Source organism: Pagrus pagrus (assembly GCF_965226575.1).
Source record: "Pagrus pagrus genome assembly, contig: HAP1_SCAFFOLD_423, whole genome shotgun sequence".
In the NCBI taxonomy this organism is placed as follows: domain Eukaryota; kingdom Metazoa; phylum Chordata; class Actinopteri; order Spariformes; family Sparidae; genus Pagrus; species Pagrus pagrus.
This window is the reverse complement of record NW_028175042.1, coordinates 1-24,143: the sequence shown is the minus strand read 5'-3', so window position 1 is coordinate 24,143 and position 24,143 is coordinate 1. Positions and strand designations below refer to the sequence as shown.

The window sequence follows — 24,143 nt, the reverse complement described above, 5'->3', positions numbered from 1 at the left end:
TTCACTAAACGAGATAAATGTCATCAGTTGTTCCTGACGGCCCGTTTGTTCTGCACGTTGTATTGTTCAGCTTCGACGTGATCAATACGATACAAGAGAAACACTGACGCCGTCCCGTCACTGAGCGACAGGAACATCATGTCGTCTGGTTTCAGGGTTCTGGGGTACATGTGAGTTAGCTGCACAGTCAACCACCAATCACAATCCCTCCTGAGCAGCTTACCAATCACAGCGCAGCATGCTTTAAAGCACCATCCAACCACCAACCAGGCATCGGCCCACAGTTATAATCCTTTACGTGCCGACAGTCCAGCTTTTTGATGTATTTTGAGCGAGTGAATGTTGAGCAGTTGTGGACCTGGAGGGTCAAGCAAGCGCTCCTTTGTCGCTTTCAAGTCTCTAAACATAAAAACCAGCAGAGGAGCTCCGGTTCTGGCTCTCTATCAGGCTTTTGCCTCTTTTTTGGTGCAGCTGGAGCAACATCTCCTTCATTCATGCACTGATGTTGATTACAGTAGAAGCCTCGCGGCGTTTGGGTCAGCCCTGCCTTCCTCCAGTAGAGGTGTACTGCAGCCGTGTATCACCAGCAGGTCCACAACAGACTTTGAGGTTGTGGCTGCTGAACTGTGGCCTCCAGCTGTGAGGGCACCTTTTAAAAGCAGCTCACCTGTGTACACTTTCCTTTTTGTCATTACGCTTATTTAAAGGTGCTCAGAACAAAAAAGGGGGCAGCACATCAGCAGATTAGCTGCTAACTGCTGCTAACTGTAGCAACTGTGGCTAGTTAGCTTAGTTAGCTGCTGTGGTTCTGACTGGGAGCTCGAGGATCAGGGGAGTGTTGGTGTTTACACCACTAGCACAGGAGCTCTGGATCAGGACGGGTAGCAGCTAGCTGGTTAGCACGCTAACTTCAGTAGATGTCTGCAAAAAAATAGAAAAAAAAAATAGACTTCATAATGTGAAAACTGCTATTTATTCACATTCTGTTGACAGTTGTCTTTTTTTATGTTTTCAACTAGAATTCTCACATTTGGCCACTTTTAAATTGACCTGTTTCACCATCTTTTGACTTTTTTCTCACTCAGTGTCTGACTTCTGAAACGTCTCCAGTGGGCAGTTGTGTCCTCACAGCGCTGTTGTTCAGGTTTACACTGAGAGTCTGATCTGTGAAACTGACCAGGTGTGTGTGTTTGTGTGCAGGGGGCGGAGTCGAGGCCGAGCCCAGGTAGAGGACGAAGAGAGCATGGACGCTACGGAGAAGAAAACCCCCCAGAAGACAGGTGTGTATGATCCACCTGAGACTCAGCTCTGTTTGCTAATTCTGGCGGAGGACACACAGGTGTCTCCTTGTTTGCCTCACACATGTCTTCCTACGTTCTCACTGGGACGAGCTGAGACACGGAGGAGAGAAGTGAGACACGTTCCTCAGCTCAGTTATCAGCCTGAGCAGAACAACTGACTGTAAACACAGAGAGACACTTCTGACAGGACGTCTGCTCGACCAATCAAACGTGTTCTGAGGTTTTGTGATTGATTGTCTGTGTGTGTGTGTGTGTGTGTGTGTGTGTGTGTGTGTGTGTGTGTGTGTGTGTGTGTGTGTGTGTGTGTGTGTGTGTGTGTGTGTGTGTGTGTGTGTGTGTGTGTGTGCAGAGATGAAGGAGGTGAAGGAGGTGAAGGAGAAGACACCAGGACGCCGTCGGTCCACCTCCAGGAGAAAATCCAACACAAACCCTACCCCCGACCCTGACCCTGAACCCAGCCAGGACCGCCTCAGTCCAGAACCTGAGCCGGAACCTGACCCCCCTCATCGTGACCCCACAGAGGCAGAGTCCAGCCCAGAACCACCTCCCAGTGCAGAGGAGGAGGACAGGACCAGCTCAGCTCCTGCTGCCCTCCTCCCAACCTCCAGTCCTGGGAGGGGACCTCAAGTCAGTCCCCGTCACCCCTCCCCGGACCTGAGCCCGGTCCACAGCCCAGCCTCCAGCCCCAGACCCCCTCCTGAGCCTGTGGAGGTGGACCGGCCCAGCCCCAGCCCGAGCCCGAGCCCGAGCCCGAGCCCGAGCCCCGCCCCCATGGAGGTGGACTGTAATCTCAGCACAGTACCCATGGAGACAGAGGGGGGCGGGGCCAGTCCCTTGGGGCAGATTCTCACCCTGAGTCCCTGCTCCAGTCCTCCGGTGTCCCCCTGCCCCCGACTGGAGGACGAGGACTCGCTGTCCCCCCTGTCGGAGGACTCTGGGGCCTCGCCCACACCGAGTCTGGGACACACCAAAAAACGGTGAGTTAATCCGGCTGACCTCTGTGTGTTTCCATGGTTACAGCAGGAACAGGAAGCAGTGTAACTGGATTCAGCTGGGTTCATTTTATTAATCAGTCTCTCTCTCTCTCTCTCTGTCACTCTGTCCGTCAATGTCTCTCGCCCTGCAGTCTGAAGCAGTGTGCCTTCTGTTACCGTGGCGACGAGCCTCCTCTGGGCCAGGGCCGCCTGGTGGTGTTCGGCCCGACGCCGGGCTACATCCCGCTCCACATCCTCAACCGCCGCGCCTCATCTGACCGAGACAACGACTGCCATGACCACTGCTACCGTGGTGACCAGGCCCCGCCCACGTGAGTGACCTCACTTCCTGTTTAACCTCTAGCAAAATAAAAGTCAAACCTCTGGTGGACACTCACATTTCCATAAGAATTCCCACGAGTCCTCTCAGAGTGTTTGTTTTATTGTATCCATGAACCAAGTCAGTAACACTAAATCTGTGTGTGTGTGTCTGTGTGTGTGTGTCTGTGTGTGTCTGTGTGTGTGTGTGTGTGTGTGTGTCTCTGTGTGTGTGTGTGTGTCTGTGTGTGTCTGTGTGTGTCTGTGTGTGTCTGTGTGTAGGTGCAGCAGTCCGGAGCAGTGTGGTGAGTACTCACACTGACTGATCTTTGTGAATCTTGCTGTTTTTCTGTGATGGTCAGTGATTGGATTTAGAATCAGTCTTCCTAAAGGAGACAAACCAGAGACCAGCTGACTGGTCCTGACGAAGGTCCAGATAAATGGTGATAATGTCGAGTGTTTTGTGTCGCTGAGTGACTCAGAATACTTCAGCTTCATTCAAAGCTCATTATTAAGTGAATAAACTCAGAATTGAATTGACTGATCAGTGTTATTGATCACCGTGTCCCCTGATGTTTCAGAGGAGTCCTCCTCAGAGTTCGTGGAGCAGCTCGGACCTGTCGGCCTTCCACACGACATCAACGTCCAGTCACTGTTTGACTTCACAGGTACAGGAAGTTAATGTCCTCCTCTCCTCCAGCTCTGCTTCACCTCCTCAACTCCTTCTGTCAGCGTCAGTCCGTCCTTTCAGGTGAACCTGAGTGTGTGTGTGTGTGTGCAGGTCAGTGCTGTGCTCACCTGCAGTGTGCAGCCTGGTCAGAGGGGGTGTGTCGCGGAGAAGGCCAATCACTGCTCTACGTGGACAAAGCCATCGACTCAGGAAGCACGCAGGTCAGTCAGTGTGGCGTTTGATTAGTAACTACACACAGCTGTATACTGCCTCACTAAGCTCCGCCTCCTCTCCCGCCTGTTCAGGTGTGTACATTCTGCCGTCGGCTTGGGGCGTCACTGCGTTGCCGTGAGACGAGTTGTGGGCGGAGCTACCACTTCCCCTGTGCTGCTGCCGCCGGAGCTCACCAGGACTGGACCCAGAGACACACACTGTGTACAAGACACACACACACAGGTACACACTCTCTCAAACTGTTTCCTGTCTGAGGGGTAAAAGCTGTTGAAACAGACTGAGTGAACAACTGATGAGGTCATGAATCATGTGACTTCTCAGTGTTTCATCACTTCCAGTGAGCCACTGAAAACATCAGATGTGTGTGGAGCGATGATGAGGAGACTGTAACCTTCCTCACACACTGTCCACTGTCCATCATGTCCCCCATCGTTTGACCTTCGACTTGAGCTCTTTAAATCATATAATCTGTCACATTTCTGCATTAAACCGACTGGACCTTTGTTCTGCATGTTGTTGAGTTGTGTTCTCACATCATCACAAACGTTTCCACCAAAGTTAAAGCAGAGAAATCCTCCAGTGTCCTCGAGGTGACGCCGAGTTTCATCTGGTCGTCTGTGGCTGTAACTTCAGGAGAGAGTCAGAGAGAGAGGAAGGAAGTCTGAGAACGAGACCGAACACAACCAGAAGGAAACTTTAACACATCAGAGAGTTGAGCTGAAGCTCTGAGTGAAGTCAGCACTCAGCAGAGACTCTGGTTCTGGTTCTGGTTCTCTGTCTCCTCTTTGTAACGTTATGTTCACGACCCGACAATGGAGGTCACCTCCGGATCACTGCTGCAGTCAGGTTGATAAACAGGAGTGAAGGTAAATCCACAAGTTCAAAAGTAACTCTGAGCCCTCCCCGTTGGTGAACCGCTCCGGATCAGAACCTGATGAGACTCCAGGTGTTTAGTCCTCCAGGAGATTGATGGAGTGCCCCTGTTGACAGAAGTTACATATTGTATGTTTGATGAACAAAATCATCTTGTTGTGTCTTCTTCTGGTTTAATGGGGCAGACTGGAGAATTAGCTCCACCCCCTCATTATCTCCATCAGCCAATGAACTGGATGATTGGATGGAAACAAACATTCAGTCGTGGTTTCTGGTTGAATACGAGCTAAATACAGATGGAAACTTGTCTGTCTCTCTAGTGTCCTCACAGTGTGTGCTGTGTTCGGGTGGCGGTGATGTCAGCAGTCTGTTGATGTGTTGTTGCTGTGGTGACCATTACCATGGCAGCTGCCTGGACCCCCATCTGGTCCCCTCCCCTCTGTCCCGGACCGGCTGGCAGTGTCCTCAGTGTCGAACGTGTCAGAGCTGCAGGTAAACACAAACACACAGTTCATTAAAATGTTCCCTGTCTGATTCAGCAGACAGACACAGTTAGAGACTAGCTGGTGAACATGCTGCAGCGTTTAGCAGCTAAAGAGATGGATGTGTCCCTCAGGAGCCGCTGGAGGCCCAAAACTGCACTGAGATTCATCAGGAGACACAAACATGATGAACACATGAAGGATCATGTTGATAACAACTTAATCAATCAGTCAGCGTTTTGAGACACTGCAGCCTGCTGAGTCAGCTGTGTCTCCACCTTTACTGTGTTACTCCTCTTTAATCACCAACACTGATCAACGTATTCATGAAGGAGGCAGCACACATACACTGAGCCTCTGTATGTCAAAGTTTTAAAGAGCCGCCATGTCTGCCTTTCCTGTGTGCTGGTGTTTATGTGTCCACAGCGCCCACTACAGCATGTGAGAGCAATGGCAACTCTCACAATGACGGGAGCACACATTAGTACACATTAATTATTGTTCTTGTGCACACACCCACCCAAGAGATGGTGTGCCGGCTGCCTTGTGCTGTAAAAGAGTTGGCTCACACAAAGTGCTGTCTGATTACATTTGGATTTAAAAGTGTTTATTTCTGTTCTAAACGGCCACATTCAAAGGTGGGCTGAAGAGAGAAAGGGAACCTGAGGTCATTGAACAGGGCAGACTGTCTCTCCTGAAGCACTCAGCTGTTCATATCTGTGAGGAGAGCAACAAAAGGTGACGAACAAGGTTTCAGACCCTGTTCGACAATCTGACGAGCATTTTGTTTCCCCGTGTGTGTGTGTGTGTGTGTGTTAGGTTGCGAGGGGATGATGGAGTGTTGCTAGTGTGTGATCGCTGTGATAAAGCCTACCACACACAATGTCTCACACCACCTCTGGATCACACACCGAGCACCGGCTGGAGCTGCAAGGTGAGCTAAAAACGCATACACACAAGCACACACTTGTGTTCGTCTCAGTGTTGAACTTTGGACCAACTTGTGTGTGTGTGTGTGTGTGTTTTAAAACCTCTCTCCTCCAGAACTGCAGAATCTGCCGTCGCTGTGGTGTGAGGTCATCAGGCCAGTGGGCCAATCACCCATTTCTATGTGAGTCATGTGACCCGGCCCTGCCCTGCCCTCTCTGTGACCATGCCCCCGACCTCGACACACCACAGGACTATCTGACTTGTATCTGCTGCTATAGGTACGCACACACCCACACACACACACACACACACACACACACACACACACACACACACACACACACATTTCAACTTGTGTTTATTTTGCAAAGTCAACACTTCCTGCAGCTACTTCACATTTTGCTTCACTTAAATGACATTCATTCAGTAGTCGATTGAATCGACACCTGTAGTGTATACCTGATGAATAGTACAGGCAGTTGGTGCATGTAGTCTTGCATAGGAAACAACAGGTGTGTTCCCCTGCATGTTGAACTTTCTGAGAATGATTAAAATTCATCAGACATACACGTTTTAACTTTGTGTGTTGTTATAGGTGTGTCCACACAGAGTGTGTTGTCCAGGCTGGGGAGGGCAGGGCAGGGTCTGAAAATTACGTCTGCTCCGCCTGCAGGCCTCAGGAGGAGGAACTGATCCCACACACTTCAACCCCACACAGTCCTACTCTGGCCACGTTGCTCAGTCCCACACAGGCACCATCTATTAGAATTTCACAGCCACCAATTCCAGGTCACGCAGAGGATCCCCCCATCACTCATACCGCTCATAGCCCAGTCAAGCTCGTCTTTTCAGAGCCACCACAGAGTCCTATCAAGACCCTCTGTACATCACCACAGCAAAGTCTTTCGCCATCTCACCCTGAACCCATGGAGCTCCAGCTTAGTCCTGCGCCATCTCACCCTGAACACATGGAGCTCCAGCTTAGTCCTGCACCATCTTACCCTGAACCATCAGAGCTCCAACTTAGTCCTGTGCAATCTCACCCTGAACACATGGAGCTCCAGCTTAGTCCTGCGCCATCTTACCCTGAACCTTCAGAGCTCCAGCTTAGTCCTGCGCCATCTCACCCTGAACCCATGAAACTCCAACCAAGTCCTGCGCCATCTCAACCTGAACCCTCAGAGCTCCGGCTTAGTCCTGTGCCATCTCACCCTGAACCCATGAAACTCCAACCCAGTCCTGCGCTATCTCAACCTGAACCCTCAGAGCTCCGGTTTAGTCCTGTGCCATCTCACCCTGAACCCATGAAACTCCAACCCAGTCCTGCGCCATCTCACCCTGACCCCTTAGAGCTTCAGCTAAGTCTTGCGCCATCTCACCCTGAACCCACAGAGCTCCAGCATAGTCCTGCACCATCTCACCCGGACCCCTTAGAACTTCAGCTTAGTCCTGCGTCATCTCACCCTGAACCCACAGAGCTCCAGCACAGTCCTGCGCCATCTCACCCGGACCCCTTAGAGCTTCAGCTTAGTCCTGCGTCATCTCACCCTGAACCCACAGAGTTCCAGCATAGTCCTGCGCCATCTCACCCGGACCCCTTAGAGCTTCAGCTTAGTCCTGCGTCATCTCACCCTGAACCCACAGAGCTCAAGCATAGTCCTGCCCCATCTCATTCTGAACCCACAGAACTCCAACCCAGTCCTGCACCATCTCACCCTGACCCCTCAGAGCTCCAGCATAGTCCTGCGCCATCTCATCCTGAACCCACAGAGCTTCTGTCTAGTTCTGCACCATCTCACCCTGAACCCATGGAGCTCCAACCCAGTCCTGCACCATCTCACCCTGAACCTGAGGAGCTCCAGCATAGTCCTGCACCATCTGAACCCATGGTGCTCCAATATAGTCCTGCGCCATCTCACTCTGGACTGATAGAGATCCAACATAGTCCTGCGCCATCTCACCCTAAACCTGAGGAGCTCCAGCATAGTCCTGAGCCATCTCACCCTGAACCTACAGAACTCCAACTTACCCCTGAACCATTTGAACCCAGGGAGCTCCAACATAGTCCTGCGCCATCTCACCCTGAACTGATGGAGCCCCAACATAGTCCTGCGCCATCTCATCCTGAAAGCACAGAGCAACAACATAGTCCTGCACCATCTAACCCTGAACCCATGGAACTCCAACTCAGTCCTGCGCCATCTCACCCTGAACCCACAGAACTCGAACCAAGTCCTGCCCCATCTCACCCTGAACCCATAGAACTCCAACCCAGTCCTGTGCCATCTCACCCTGAACCCTCAAAGCCCCAGCATAGTCCTGTGCTGTCTCAGCCTGAACACACAGAGCTCCGATGTAGTCCTGCACCATCTTGCCCTGAACAAACAGATCACCAACGTAGTCCTGCACCAACTCAGCCTGAACCCACAGAGTTCCAGTACAGTCCTTTGCAGTCTGGTTCTAATCCAGAAGTGCTCCAACAAAATCCACTGCCATCTCAGCTTGATCCCACAGAGCTTGAAACAATACCTTCGGCATCTTACCTTGATACTGTAGAGCTCCAACAAAGCTGTACACCATCTCACCCTGATCCTGCAGAACACCCGGAAAGCCAAGCCTCTCCTCACTTAAGTCCAGCAGAGCTTCCGCAAAGCCCTACACAGTCTCACTCTGGTCCAGCACAACCCCTTAAAAGTCCTATGTCATGCCCAGAGGATACTGCTGAGCTGCAAAAAAGTCCTACACATGTGACTTTGACGCAGGCTCAGCACAGTCCTCACCAGCTCATTTGCACCTCTCATAGCCATACCCCATATTCCACAGAGGATCAGCTAACGGCCACAGAGTCTCAGCTGAGTCCAAAACAAGGTTTTCCCACATCTCGTAGCTATGCACATTCTCCACACAGTCCGATCAAGACAGGGCTTAGTCCTTCCCAGGTACAGCCAGGGTCTGTAGAGCCTCAGCAAAGCCTTCCACCACACAGTCCTGTGCAGGACTACACTACACAAACACAGCTTAATAGACCATGTAGTACTGATATCATCATCACACAACCTCACCACAGTCCTCCACAAAGACAGCATAGTCCTATACCAAGTCCTGCACAAGTCGGCACCTCGCTTCCACAGAGTCCCGCAGGGGATACTAAACTTACACTGGACCAGGAGAGCCCTGGATCAAGCAGCCCTGCTCAGCTGCAATTGGAGGCTGCAGGGGACATTTCCACACTGGACCACGACCTCTCACCAGTCTACTTGAGGTCTGCACAAACACCAAGGAGACGCACCTCACGGAGGCCTACTTCAGCTCCATGTAGCCCATCACCGGCCCCACTCAGAGCCACACAGTGTAGTCTGTCACAACCTGCAAGCCCAGTACAGGTCCACTCTTCACAGACTGTTAGGCCCTCACAGTTAAGCCTACTATCTTCTCAGCATGCTACACAGTCAAGAGTCACAAAGGAATGCACCCAAACCAGCACCACAGAGATGAAGTCCTTGGAGCATTGCCCTATGCAGCTGAGTCCTAACCTTGATGGCCAAACACTGGAAAGCTGCCCTGCCCCTGATAGCCATGGCACAGATGGCAAACCAAACCAGCTTGGTCCTCTTCAGAGTAGCACACTAAGCCCGGACCATTCTAGCCCCCTTCACATTGCCATGCCCACACCAGAAAGCCTTGTTCACAATAGCACTTCAATGGAACACAGTAGCCTAACATGCTCACCTTGTGCTGATGAAACAGAGGAAATTCCTCCCCTAGCTAGCCACATTCATCAGAGTCCCTCTGGTGACAGCCCATCACGCTGCACAGAAGCTATTGAAGGTGAAACCAACCTCATACATATCCAAAATAGCTTGGCTAGCTCAAGACCCAAACATGCCAGTCAAATGCCTACTAGCCCTGCCAGGTCTCTTCTGGCCTGTGCTAGTCCCATACTAATGGTGACTAGCCCTGCTCATGTCAGCAGCTTGGCGCAACCAATCAACCTAGTGGCACCACTGGTTAAATCCTCAATACATCCAGCTAGTCCCTCAGCAGTACTGGCTAGACCTGCCTACCCCATCTCATGTCAAGATGAGGAGATGGAGGTAGCTATCGACCACCCCGACCAGTTGACCAGTCATCCTAACTCTACTCCAGACAGTTCGGGTCATACTAGCCCAGTCCACACAGAAACTAACAGTGGCGACAGTCTGATGGGCTCCCTGCATGCTCAAGAGAGAACTGATCCCTCTGTTTGCAGATTTGCAAGCCAAAGTCCCACACATCATAGTCAGTCAAGTCCCTCATATGTCCGATCTACCTGCAGTCCCTCACAAACTTCTGCAGTACAGACGAGCCCCCTGCCAACTCCAGCTAGCTTTAGTCCTCAACACTGTAGGCTGACTGATGCTAACCCAACTAGTAGCACAGTTAGCCACAGTCTGAGCCAAAGTGGCCAGACAACTTCCCGCTCTGCTAGCGTAACTGATGTTACTGTCATCCACAGTCCACCAAGGTCTAGTCCTGCTGGTCAAGCTAGTCCTGTTCACATACAAAGCACCTCTAGTAGTGCCCACTCAGGCCCAGTCCAAAGACAGACGCCCTCATTAGCTAGCACACCATACAGCAGCCCTGCACATGCTAATATTGCTTGTGTTAGCCCACCTCACAGTCCAGCTCAGGCCAGTGAAACATATTGTAGCCCCACAGGTAGCCCCCATTACAGCCCACGTCCCGACACTGGAACTAGTTCTGGCCCTACTGTGGCACAGCTGAGCCCCACTGTGGCTAGTCCTGATGTGGACCTGGTGGCCAGTCCAGTTCAGATATCTGTTCTTCCGAGTGTGGTTCAGCTTAATTCTGGTCTTTTTAGACCTGTAGACAGTATTAGGCAGACGAGCCCAAAACCTGCCAGTTCCCTAATTGATGACTCATCTGCTGTTAGCCCCAACCAGGCAAGTCCGAGCCCAGTTAGCCAGTCACTAGCTAGTCCTCTTTATACCACCGACACTCCTGCTGTTGAAAGCCAACAGAGCAATGCCTCGGGTAGCCCCCTGTATGAAAGATCAGCCACCCCTGTTGATGCTACTTCCGATCAGGCTAGTCCGAGCCATAATAGCCCTGTCCTTTCTAGTCCCACTCAGGATAACACAGCGATGCCTAGCACATGCACCACTAGTGAGACATTCGATAGTTCTCCACCCTCTGCTCCCTCACAGGTTAGCCCTGCTCGGACATTCTCTCCTCGAACTCAACAAGCTCAAGCTAGCTCTGTGCACAGTAGCCCAGTTGCTAGTCCTGTTCTTGGCCCGTTGCAATCAGGTATAACACAGATTAACCCTGGTCCTGTCCCTACCAGTCCTGTGAGGCCTGAGGCTAGTCCCAGTCTTGGTCCCAATAGCCCATTGAGGTTGGAGGCCAGCCCTGGTCCCAGTTCTGTTAGCCCTCTTTTTGCCAACTCTGAGCAGTCTGAAACCACACCTATGACTGGTCCTACTAGCTCTTTGCAGCCTGATGCTGGTGCTGGTCCTGGATGCCCATCTATTGTCAGCCCCCAGCAACACACACAAATGGAGGCAGAGTCTGCAGCCACTGTGGGTGAGTACCATGGAAACACATCAGGGAACAAGTATTTTAAAGAGTGTCATATGTTGCATAGACATTAATAATTCTGATATATAGACAAAATTATTATTTGCTCTGACTCCAAAGTCCAAATTTTTGATTTTGCTAAACTTATATCTTCCTCTTGATTCAGACATTTGCATGGTTGAGGTTCAGGAAGAGATGTTGCAAGAGAGCAAGACTGAAGAGGAGAAGAAGATGGAGAGAGAAGCTCCTCAGCAGGAGGAGGTGGAGGTGGAGGAGCCCTATCAGACAAAGGATAGGCCAGAAGAGGAGGAGCTTGTTGACAGTACAGAAGGAGGAGGAGAGCAAGACCATGAGGATGAGGAGGATCAGCACAGCAGCTCAAACTGTCCTCTTGCAGGTAGGAATGTCGGCAATGCCCTTGGGCAGGTATCTCGGGTCTACAAAATCAGGCCTCTGTGTAACTGAATGGACAGAGGTAGTTACCAAAAGATAGAAACTGCATGTTTAGAATCACCAGTCAAATCTGAATCAAACTATGTAAAACGTTCTGTGACTTTGCCCTAAATAGGGTTTAAAACATAATTCTGCTATACAAAAAAGTTTTTCCCTTTGTGATTTTTACAAGAAAAGAGGCTCACTTACTGCTAAGGCAAATCAAACATTTCCTAATGCTGCTGCTTCACATTAAAAACATTTAACTGGTGGAACACAAGTTGACTTTTGAAGTAGGCACAGGAAATGAAACATTTTAATGAACGACAGCACCGCTGTGCGTCTACAGAGCAAAACAGCTTTTGTTTTCTGAATTTGTTGACAGCAGATCAGTTTTCAATTTGTCAGTTTTAATCAGCCAATGAGAGTATTGACCAAGAAGGAGCTGTTAGATGAAGAGCTGCAGACAAGAGGCTGCACATTTCCAACTTCTCAGTGAGGTACCCAACTCCTTTTCCCTTGCTGACTTTATCAGATTCCCTGTTTGCACTGGGTTTAAACAACAAATCCTCCACCATCATCTTGTTGGTCAACTGTTCTTGCTCTTGTCACATTATAGCTGAAATGTGACACCTGCGACTCTGCTGCTGCACAGAGTAGATACCTGCTCACTCTGTAACACTGATGTGCCGCAACAAGCCTACCGTTATATTCTCCTCTTCCGTGTCTATTAGAAGTCCATCTGCAGCCGCACCAGATCGGTTGAAACTGTCTTGCATCTCTCAACTGAGCAGTCACGTCAGTGCAGCAACATGATTGGCTGATATGTTACCTAGTTCAGCTGTGATAAAGCAGGCGATTTGCTCTGTCATTTCTGGGTTTTTACAGACTTTTCTATTTACAATGTGGTTTGTCTCTGCTCTCATAAGGTTCCTGGCAGCGTTTCCAAAAGTCTGTTTTAGGGTTTGAAAATGTATGTTGTGAATGGCGGACATAAACATTATGTGAGGATGAACCTGAGACACACGAGTAACTCTGAGCTGATCTCTCCCTCTGTGCAGGAGTCCAGCTGGCATCTGTTCTGAAAGAAGACCATCAGCCTCCTCCTCACACTGAGGGTGCTGTCTCCCCCGTCCTCTCGCAGCCTGCCCCTCACTCCCCCCAAACCATCACACCACACTCTGCCTTACCCCCTCAACAGCCCCCCTTCTCTCTCTCATCTTCACCTCCTGCCTCCCCCTTAACCTCACCACAGTCTCCTCCTCCTCCTCTTTCTAGAGCTGGCTCTCTAGAGGCCTCTCCCTCTTCCCGTCACAGGACTGCCTTACTCACCTCCTGCTCCCCTCCTCTTGAGGTCCGCCCCCAGGAGGAGGAACTAACCAATCAACGACAAGCAGAGATGGGGAACGGAGTAGAGGCGGGGCCTGAGGACAAAACACTGTCCTGTCATGTAACATCGGTGGATGATGACAGCCAATCGCAGAGCCAGTTTGAACCTGTTGCTAGGGCAACAGAACCCACCAAAGATAAGCACCAATCACATGCTGAGCCTTCAGATAGGGAAGAGGAGCCTCCTGAAACACCAGAGCCAACAGCATCACACTGGTCAGCTGCTAGTGACGTGGTTTCCAGGCAACAGCCAATGAGGGAGGAGGAGGAGCAGGGGGAGGCAGTGACTGGGAGGATGGGTGAGGACGAAGTGGACGAGGCGAGGGAGGGCACTCACCAGGAGGACCAATCAGACCTGGAGGAGGAGGAGCCAGTCAGCCCTGTGCTGGAGCTGGACCCCTCTTTAGATATGGAGGTGATGGAGCTGATGGCCTCCTCATCTCCTCCCCCCTCCCTCCTACACCTCTCATCTCCCAGCCTGCCTACTTTCTCCCGCCGGGGGAAGGGTCGCAGTCTCAGACCTCCTCCGTGTTCCTCCAGGCCGTCAGATGACCTCTCCATCCGTCTGAGGCAGTCTCCTTTCTCCACCGAGGCCTCGCCTGAGACCTCCCCCGTCAGAATCCCCATCACCCCACCTCCACTCTCTCCACCCTCACCTTCTCTTGGGTACTCCCCCCCAGACAGAGAGTCACCGCCTCTCTCCAAGGTAAATCTAACAACTCTTCCCCTGTGACCGTGTGCTCCTTGTGTTCTCCTCTTGTTGACTGTGTGCTCCTTGTGTTCTCCTCTTGTTGACTGTATGCTCCTTGTGTTCTCCACTTGTTGACTGTGTGCTCCTTGTGTTCTCCTCTTGTTGACTGTGTGCTCCTTGTGGTCTCCTCTTGCTGACTGTGTGCTCCTTGTGTTCTCGTCTTGCTGACTGTGTGCTCCTTGTGTTCTCCTCTTGCTGACTGTGTGCTCCTTGTGTTCTCCTCCTGGTGAGTGTGTGCTCCCTTGTGTTCTCCTCCTGGTGAGTGTGTGCTCCTTTGTGTTCTCCTCTTGTTGACTGTGTGCGCCTTGTGTTCTCCTCCTGGTGAGTGTGTGCTCCTTGTGTTCTCCTCTTGGTGACTGTGTGCTCCTTGTGTTCTCCTGGTGAGTGTGTGCTCCTTGTGTTCTCCTCCTGGTGAGTGTGTGCTCCTTGTGTTCTCCTCCTGGTGAGTGTGTGCTCCTTTGTGTTCTCCTCTTGTTGACTGTGTGCTCCTTGTGTTCTCCTCCTGGTGACTGTGTTCTCCTTGTGTTCTCCTCCTGGTGAGTGTGTGCTCCTTGTGTTCTCCTCCTGGTGAGTGTGTGCTCCTTGTGTTCTCCTCTTGGTGAGTGTGTGTGCTCCTTGTGTTCTCCTCTTGGTGACTGTGTGCTCCTTGTGTTCTCTACCTGCTGACCGACCTTGCTTCATATACTTTTTGTTCCCAGCCCCAGGCTCTTCCCACCACCGTGCTCCCCCTCACTCCCAAAATTGGTATGGGTAAACCAGCCATTACCAAGAGGAAGTTCTCCCCCGGCAGAGCGAGGATCAAACAGGTACGTGACCTTTGCCCTCTAATGTGTGTGTGTGTGTTTGTGTGTGTGTCACTCTCTCAGCCCACTGGGTTCTTTCCCAGTTTAGCTGAACTGGTTTCTCCCAACATGTGATGGAAATGAAAGTTTTTTTTTTGTCTTATTTCTCAAGTCAAACATCTACACGACAGCGCAAACAAAACTAACATGAAGTTGACAATGTAAACCATTAAGTTAATGCTCATGTTTTTGAGTCAACGTTGTCAGTTCTGAGATTTGTCACTGCCGTTTCATCAACAACACTCAGGAAGAGCTGATGGTGTGTTCCCCTAGAAAACAAAGATAATATTTCACGTGTCCTTAAAATCCACAAATGGACTCAGATTTGCAACTCTTTGCGTTGGGAAATACAAATAGGCAAAATTTGTTCACATATTTACGCGAGTTGAAAATGTTGAACTCTCATCAAAAGATTTGCACATGTTGTGGGGCTTTGCCGGAGGAGAGAGTGGGTTCAGATCCAGACCTGCTGGAGGAATAAACACCTGGAGTCTCATCAGTTTCTGATCCGGAGCCGTTCACCGACGGGAGCAGAGCTCAGAGTTACTTTTGAACTTGTGGATTTATCTTCACTCCTGTTGATCAACCTGACTGCAGCAGTGATCCAAAGGTGACCTCCATTGTCGGGTGGTTCTGTTCTGTAATGTTGACTGCTGACTGGAGCTGGAGGGGAAATGGACTTTACTTCGTGAACGTAATGTTGCAGAGAGGAGACAGAGAACCAGAACCAGAACCAGAGTCTCTGCTGAGTGCTGACTTCATTCAGAGTTGACCTTATGTACAGTAAAGTAATCCGACTGTTTGTGGCGAGTAAACACGCAAAACTTCACTTTGCATTCAGAGTGAACACACCATAATAATAATTATCTCACCAATTAATCTTAAAATGTTTCCTCTTCTCAATTAATAAGTTCTGTCTGTCTAGTAAACATCCTCATCACAGCTTGTTCAGTCGAAACACTCAACTTATTTAATTTGCTGTCACATCAGACTTAATTATTATTATTAGACTTATTATTGTCAGTAATAATCATTAATGAGCGTCATGTTAAAGTTGATTTGAGGTGTTGGGTTCCTCTTCTCTCTTCAGTCTGGTCAAAGTGTGACACCTCAGTCCTCTCAGGGGATGATGGGAAATATCTTGTTAGGCAGCGACGAACACGTAGAACCACCAAGTGTTCCTCTACATCCTCCTCTTCCTCCTCACCTGCCATTCACTGATACTGCATCCACTCTTTCTGTTCTTCAGCATGTTTGGTTAACACACGCACGCACGCGAACACGCACACACACACACACACACACACACACGCACACACACAGAGACATCATTGCATGAAGCTGTTTGTTTGTCTGTGTGAGTCTTGAATGTGTGTGTTGAGATTCAGCGGCCTCGACAGATGTGGTGTTGATCTAGATTACAGCCTGTTGACTGAGAGTGGATCATATCTGTTTCCACTATAAGGCCAAAAGTCAAAGACTATTCAGGTGTTTCAGACACACACACTGCTGACAGGACAGGTCACGGGTCACTTCAGGTGTGGGTCTGTCACGGGACGCACCAAGTCACTTGGTGAAATATCTGAAGGGGAAGTGCCGAGCAGCAACGGCTCTGACATAGTGTCGGACGTCACACACTCACAGAGTATCATCTGCAGCACCACTCACTGCAGATGACCCCATCCTAAACCAACCAAACATTAATAGCTTTTAATTACGCTTGTGTGAGTCCTGTGTATGTCTAAACGATGCAGCTTATCCTTCAGCAAGTCAGCGTTAGCCTGCAGCTAGCTTAGCGTTAACCTGCAGCTAGCTCAGCGTTAGCCTGCATCGTCACTTCCAGACTCTTCTCCTGTGTGATGAAGACGATCAGCTGACTCGTATTGGAGGAAGCTCTTTGGGAAGAGGCTTCAGTCGTGGAGGAAAAACTCAACTAAACTGATAACATTGCCAAAGATCCTTTATTGATTTTTTTGAAAAGAGGATTCACTCTGGAATTTGTTTGCACCGACACAGATGTTACGCCACAACGCCCAGGTTCAGGTGTAAGATTGCAGTTGGTGGTAGAGGTATAAAAGGCCTTTTGTTCATTGAGCTTATTACTGATTATTTGTTGTTGAACTCTGGAATCTTTATTTTTGGTGAATATTATTTGAACTGTCAGTTCAGCAGGATAAAGTCGAGCTGTTGTAAAATATCTTCTTAAAGAAGAGTTTGTAGATGTGTTGCTCTTCACTGATCCACATGTGATCGTCTGACAGTGACAGAGCCGTCGGTGATGAAAATAAATGTAAAGTCAAATCAGCTTGTGGATTTGGAGAATGGAGACATTCATAATCAGCGTTTGTGTTGTCAGATGTATATGATGGAAAACTTTTTATAAATAATAGTAATAATGTAGGAAAAGATGTCTGCGATAGTTTTAACTTATTAAATTCAGTGTACTGATGTACTGTAAAATATCTCTCACACATCTTTGTGTTTGAGAACTATATTTACGGGATCCCTGCAAAAATGAAAGTGTGTATATGAGCTGATGTATGGATGTTCAGGAGCAGTCGTCAGGCTCTTGTTTCAGCTGCAAATGATCCACCTCCATGTTCAGCCTCCTGGTTCAGACTGGGAGCTCCTGCAGGTGTGATGGTCAGGTGTCCACTGACTTCTGGCCACATGTACATCAGTGTAAGACTCGACTCACTTCCTGTTCCTGGTCGGCTGATTGGTTGGTTTAGCTCCGGTATAGATGGAAGTCTGTCCCAGTGTGACTGTCTCTGATTGGCTGCATGTTGTTGGCATGGTAACATCGTCACTTTGTGTTGTTTTGATTCTTTTTCAGTTCGACTTTTGGTTTTGTGGCTGTTGCATTTATGTTACTGCATTTTGTCCCCCACCTCCTCTTTTCTTTCTCTTCCTCCCCCTTTCCTCACCCTCTTTGGCCTTCATCCACCTTCCTCCTCCTCCTCCCCCCCTAACTCAGGGTTCGTGGTGGAGTAGTCGCAGGGCGGTGAGCCCCCCCTCGTCCTCCCAGGATTCCATGGGGGAGGGCGGGTGGGACAGCCCTAAGCCCCGCCCACCGGACTCCCCCCTCTGGAGCATGAGAGTGGTAAAGAAGCGCACCCTAACTCTGATAGGGCTGTAACTAACCCGCCCCACTGGGATGTAACTGTGTGACCAACAACTGCACCCTCACTTTGAATCTGCATGTGTGTGTGTGTGTGTGTGTGTGTGCTGGAGCTAACAGCAGCCTACTAACTGTGTGTGTGTGTGTGTGTGTGTGTGTGTGTGTGTGTGTGTGTGTGTGTGTGTGTGTGTGTGTGGTGGGAGGAGCTTAGAAACAGCACACAGCGGAGAAGAGCTGCAGTAGAGGCATCAGCCAATCACGCTGTCAGAAATCACTCCTCATCTCCTGCAGGTTTTCTGCAGGTCTTGAAAAGCCTTGAAAATCCTTGAATTCATTTCCTTTCAAACTATTTATTAAAGGGGTTTTAAAAGTGAACCTTCACAGACCCTGATGCATATTTACGGCCCAGCAGAGTTAGATGTTAAGTAGCTTGATGCGCTGCTGCTTTTGTTTTCCGAGCCTAGGGGCCGGCAGTTTGACACCTCTGCTTTTTAGGGTGTCTGAAAATTCCCACAATGCAACAGGAAAGTGTGGCGCTTACTGTAGAGTAGGTCAGGGATCTGTCACGTCATCACAGCGCAGCAGGAATATGCAGTCACGGTTCGACGAGCTGTGCCAGTAGAGAGCTGAAGCTCCGCCCCCTCGGTCGACCTCATGGTGATCATCAGTGGACGAGGAGACACATGATGTTCTGATCCAGTTGAACTGGGTCATCAGTCACATGATGTTTGTCAGTTTGTTGTGTTAAAGTCAAACCTCATGTAGTTTTGTGTTAAGGCGCTCAGTGAACTACATCGTCTCATCAGAACCAGAACCAACACCAACATGGAGCCAACTGGGCTCAGAACAGCTCGTAAACAAGATGAACATCACAATAAATCTGCTCATAGTGACGACTGCAGTTCTGGTTCTGGTTCAGTTCTGTGTGCTGCTGATATACAGGAGCAGCTCTACAATCAGGAGACGACGTCACTGACGACGCCGGCGGCTGTTTCGTCTTTATGATGACGTCACCGTCTGAAGACAAACTGACAAACATCATGTGAGACTGACGACTTGGATTCAGCTCCTGAATAAATCAAAAAGTAAACACTAAGAACAAGAAGGATCCTGATCTTCAGCTCATTGAATCAGCCTTAAAGTAAACCTTGAAGTCCTTGAAAGTTCTTGTATTTCAGGTCAGTGAGGGGATCCTGCTGATGTCATTGTACTGTTGGTGTTTCCATGGCAACATACTGTATGTGTGACAAGCCCAGTCATGTAAGCATTGGTGACATGGTTTGATGTTACACCTCCTTTTCCCTCCTCCTCCTCTTCCTCCTCCTCCTCCTCTTCCTCCTCCTCTTCCTCCTCCTCCTCCTCCTCCTCCTCCTCCTCCTCCTCCTCAGGGTCGTGGTTCAGGGTTTCCAGGTAGGAGGAGGTCCAGAGGGGGAGGTGTTGGAGCAGGAAGAGGAGCAAGAGGAAGGAGCCGACTGAAGACTCAGGACAGTCTGATTGTGTCACCTGGAGTAAGAAAGCGCACACACACATACACACACACACACACACACACACACACACACACACACACACACGCACACAGCAGTGCTGATCAATAGCTAATATAAGAGATATTGCTTACTCCCTCTCTGTCTGTCAGTCTGTGTATGTGGAGCCGTTCCAGCCGAAAGAGGAGGAGGAGAACTCGATGCACAACACGGTGGTGATGTTCTCCACCTCGGACCACTTCACCCTCAGACAGGTACACTTTCACCTGTACACACCAGAGTCCCATTTTAAAAACATCCAATTCTGGTGTCGCTGTGATACCAAGACTTTTTATATCAGCCCGAATATAAGAGGAGCCAACCTGCCGATGTTGGCAGCAACTGTTTGTGATCCAACCACAACATCACCAGACTCCCTTAACAAATGTGTCAGTTTAGTGAGTTGTTGAGTTGGAGACACTTTATAAACTGTGTGAAACTCTGTCTCTGACTGATTCTGACTGATTTGTTCCTTCTTGTGAATTCAGCAAATGTTCTACATGAACTTCTTTCTGTCTTTGAGGAGAAACATGGCGTCTGTTTGTCTCAGTGATGGACGGGTGTGTCTCATACAGAGCAGGAAGTGACATCACATCACAGGTGTCACTCAGTGCAGGTTAATGTAGCTGTGAACTGACAGACTGAGAGCTGAACATTGTAATCAGATTACTCAGGACGCAGGTGACAGCAGGTGTGAACGAGGCCTGAGAGACACTTAGAACATGATGATGCCTCAGTTCAGTCAGGAGTTTGATACTTGGATCCAACAATCACTGTTGATTGAGGTCAATTAACAAACATTTGTGTGTGTGTGTGTGTGTGTGTGTGTGTGTAGGACATGTGTGTTGTGTGTGGTAGTTTTGGTCAGGGAGCTGAAGGCAGACTGTTGGCCTGCTCTCAGTGTGGACAGTGTTACCATCCCTACTGTGTGAACGTCAAGGTGAGTAACAAACACATGAGTTAAAACATGACTTCTGTTTATGGACTTCTGTACGCAGGCTCATCTGATACAATCCTGCCTCTACTCTAATTACTCTACCCGCAATCTGGTGACTCTCTCTGTAATCTGACTACTCTGTTTGCTGTGTCCAGATTACACGTGTGGTCCTGACCAAAGGGTGGCGCTGTCTGGAGTGTACTGTGTGTGAGGCATGCGGCGAGGCCAGTGACCCTGGGCGACTGTTGCTATGTGACGACTGTGACATCAGCTACCACACCTACTGCCTGGACCCGCCCCTTCATACCGTACCTAAAGGAGCCTGGAAGTGCAAGTGGTGGGTCCACCTGTCAATCACCTGTCAATCTGACTGTGTGTGTGTGTTGTCCTCTCTGACAGTGTGTGTGTTGTCCTCAGGTGTGTGTGGTGTGTCCAGTGTGGCTCCTCCTCCCCTGGGCTGCACTGTGATTGGCAGAATAACTACAGTCGCTGTGGACCATGTGACAGTCTGAGCCGCTGTCCTCTCTGTCAGAGACAATACTCGCAGGACGACCTCATACTGCAGTGTCAGCAGTGTGACAGGTAACAGACACGCACGCGCGCACACACACACACACACACACACACACACACACATACACAGACACACACACACACACAGACACACACACACACAGATGTGTAGTAGACTTGTTCCTGAGACACTCGACAGGTCCTCCGGTCACAGTGAGGACGGCTGTTCTTTGTAACATCGTTGAGGGATCTGAACAAAACTAAGACATCTCAGACTGTGTGTGTGTGTGTGTGTGTGTGTGTGTGTGTGTGTGTGTGTGTGTGTGTGTGTGTGTGTGTGCAGGTGGGTCCACGCTGTGTGTCAGGGTCTGACCACTGAAGAGGAGGTGGAGGTCGCGGCTGATGAAGGCTTCGACTGCTCGCTGTGCCGAACACACGGCCGCGGCTCCTTCGGTAAAAACACACAAAAAAGATTCCTCCAGTCAATAATCCCACAGAGGAACCAGAGCGATGCTAACTTCAGCTAGCTGCAGAACATCACTCCACAACATAATTACTGTAAGAGAGATGATAGTTTATTACTTCTGCTCAAAGTAGGTAAGTGGGCCGAAGTTCACCTGCCAACATGTTTCTAGAGAAAAAGTCTTTACTGTTTAATGTTTAAGCTGTTTAAATATCTGTGAGCCCTGATTATTAAGTGTTAACAGTAGTACCTTGGAGCTCATGTTGGTTTGTGCCTTCAGTTTCTTGTGTGTTGATCTGAACACTGTTTGTTTCAGTGAGGTCAGACAGTTTCGAGTCGCCCTACATGGCTCAGATCATCTCCAGGATCAGAGAACCCGGTCAGTACCACTCTGTAACCCTCCAACATGTACTGTAACAGCAGAACTGTCGGTCACACACATTTTAAAGATGTGTCTTTATAAAAGTAGAGTCAGTTTCAGAAGCGTCACAGAAATCCTGTTTACAGTGAACATGTGTGAGGACAACACAGGTTATAATGTTACTGTGTGTGTGTGTGTGTGTGTGTGTGTGTGTGTGTGTGTGTGCAGACACAAAGACGTACACTCAGGACGGAGTGTGTCTGACAGAGTCGGGTCTCTCTCACCTGCAGTCTCTGGTTGAACCTCTGATGTCACCGCGCAGGTACCGCAGGTAAACACGCCGTCAGTGGTTGGATGCAGCAGCTGTTTAGCTTCATGCTAACGTCAGTCACGACATTTTCTGTCATTAACACTCTTTATTTTGCTGTTTTATAATCTGTCTAGTGTGACTTGTAACCCTTGTAATCTGATTACATGTGTGTGTCTGTGGTGAATGAGGAGCGTTGACTCCGAGCTGAGAGGAGGTGAAGACGTGACTTCATGCTGTTTACCAGCTTCATCATGAGACGCAGCTCAGCTCACTTTGTGTTTTTAACATTAAAACTGCTCAACCAGACTCCATTCTAAAAACAGCTGTTTTAAGGTCGCTGTATTTGTTCACAGTAAAAACTGTAGTTCCAACTTTACAAAGACTCTTTTAGATTCTCTTCCATCGACAGACACAACCGGCTCACCTGTCATTCCCTCAGTGACATCATGAACTCACCTGTGATGAGGTGTTTGACACGTGTTGACTGGCTCGGTCTCACAGTGGACGAGCTGAAGCCACAGATCTCTTACTGTCCTTCAGTCTTTGGGGAAGTCGATGCGATCAGAAGCGTTGAGACGCAGCAGTTCACATTAAGAAATCCTCCTGAAAATCTTTAAACGAGCTGCAGTGACTTCCTGTTTACACAGCTGATTGCTCTCGATCGGACAGAGCTGCAGATGTTTCCTCATCAGAGTCATCGGACTAATCAGCTGTTTCCTGTCTGCAGGTGTAAACCCAAACTGAAGCTGAGGATCATCAACCAGAACAGTGTGTCCGTCCTGCAGACTCCACCTGAGCCGACCCCCCCACTGAGCAGGACCACAGCAGAGGTCAGAGGTCACACACTCATGTGTGTCTTTCTAACCCTCTGAGGACCCTCGAGCATGTCATGCACTGCCCACCGTCACAACTAACCTCTGACCTAAAACTAAACCTGAACCTGAAACTTAACCTGAACCTGAAACTAAACCTGAACCTGAAACTAAACCTGAACCTAAAACCCAGGTCTGAACCGTCCAACAGTGCTTAGTGAAGTCCAAAGTTAAAGTGTGTCTCCCTCCCTCCCTCTCTCCCTCCCTCTCTATCCAGGTGACCTGGAGTGTGAGATGAAATCTGACTCGAGCCCTGAGCGAGACCACGGCCACGACGATGATGTCACCAAGGAGCCTGAGGTTACCGACGGCAACAAGAAGAGGAAGAGGAAACCCTACAGCCTGGTAAGGAGGGACGGGAGCAGACACTCACTCCTCCGACTTTATCCCTACCTGTCTCCATGTCTTCATCCCTACCTGTCCTAATGTCTACCTGTCTTCATCTCTACCTGTCTCCATGTCTTCATCCCTACCTGTCCTAATATCTACCTGTCTTCATCTCTACCTGTCTCCATGTCTTCATCCCTACCTGTCCTAATGTCTACCTGTCTTCATCTCTACCTGTCTCCATGTTTCTCAGGTATCGGGGGCTTCATGGTGCGTCAGCGTGGAGGGAAGGCCGGTCCGAGCAGAATCAAACTGTGCAGTAAAGACTCAACAGAGACGCTGCCGGGTCGAGACGAAGGTGAGACCTCACTCACCTGTACCCGTGGACTAGTGTTGTTCGGTATACCGGTACTAATTTGGTACCGGGGTACTGAAGCATTTAAAACGGTACTATATTGCATTTGGATGGGACCGGTACTTGCAGCGCCGCCGGCAGCACCTGCAACAGCGCAGCGACCTCGCCACGTGACGTCACCGCGTTGTAACTGAGAGGGAGAGAGAGAGGGGGAGAGGGAGAGAGAGAGGGAGAGAGAGAGGGAGGGAGAGAGAGAGAGAGAGAGGGGAGAGAGAGAGAGAGGGAGAGAGAGAGAGGGGGAGAGAGGGAGGGAGAGAGAGAGAGGGGAGAGAGGGAGGGAGAGAGAGGGAGAGAGAGAGAGGGAGAGAGAGAGAGAGGGAGGGAGAGAGAGAGAGAGAGGGAGAGAGAGAGAGAGAGGGAGAGAGAGGGAGAGGGAGGGAGAGAGAGAGGGGGAGAGAGGGAGGGAGAGAGAGAGAGAGAGAGAGGGAGAGGAGAGAGAGAGAGAGAGAGAGAGAGAGAGAGGGAGGGAGAGAGGGAGGGAGAGAGAGAGAGGGGGAGAGAGGGAGGGAGAGAGAGAGAGGG

The 24,143-nt window shown here is 49.8% G+C and overlaps 1 protein-coding gene across 1 annotated transcript in view; it reads left to right on the top strand.

Annotated features, from left to right (window-relative positions):
• The window catches only part of LOC311254127 (uncharacterized protein), a gene marked incomplete at its 3' end in the record, with an annotated part of 33,450 nt that extends 9,886 nt beyond the window's left edge, over positions 1–23,564 (top strand). Inside the window, 27 exon segments of the mRNA XM_084384528.1 lie at positions 1,201–1,280; positions 1,651–2,278; positions 2,428–2,607; positions 2,876–2,898; positions 3,175–3,261; positions 3,375–3,484; positions 3,569–3,719; positions 4,691–4,862; positions 5,672–5,786; positions 5,897–6,060; positions 6,378–11,368; positions 11,529–11,759; positions 12,856–13,889; positions 14,633–14,740; positions 17,754–17,879; positions 19,286–19,405; positions 19,537–19,638; positions 20,259–20,363; positions 20,516–20,697; positions 20,778–20,942; positions 21,217–21,326; positions 21,653–21,715; positions 21,926–22,028; positions 22,735–22,810; positions 22,813–22,837; positions 23,097–23,224; positions 23,460–23,564. Coding sequence (XP_084240654.1) covers positions 1,201–1,280; positions 1,651–2,278; positions 2,428–2,607; positions 2,876–2,898; positions 3,175–3,261; positions 3,375–3,484; positions 3,569–3,719; positions 4,691–4,862; positions 5,672–5,786; positions 5,897–6,060; positions 6,378–11,368; positions 11,529–11,759; positions 12,856–13,889; positions 14,633–14,740; positions 17,754–17,879; positions 19,286–19,405; positions 19,537–19,638; positions 20,259–20,363; positions 20,516–20,697; positions 20,778–20,942; positions 21,217–21,326; positions 21,653–21,715; positions 21,926–22,028; positions 22,735–22,810; positions 22,813–22,837; positions 23,097–23,224; positions 23,460–23,564 — 9,484 coding nt within the window.
• Between the last annotated feature and the right edge of the window lie 579 nt (positions 23,565–24,143).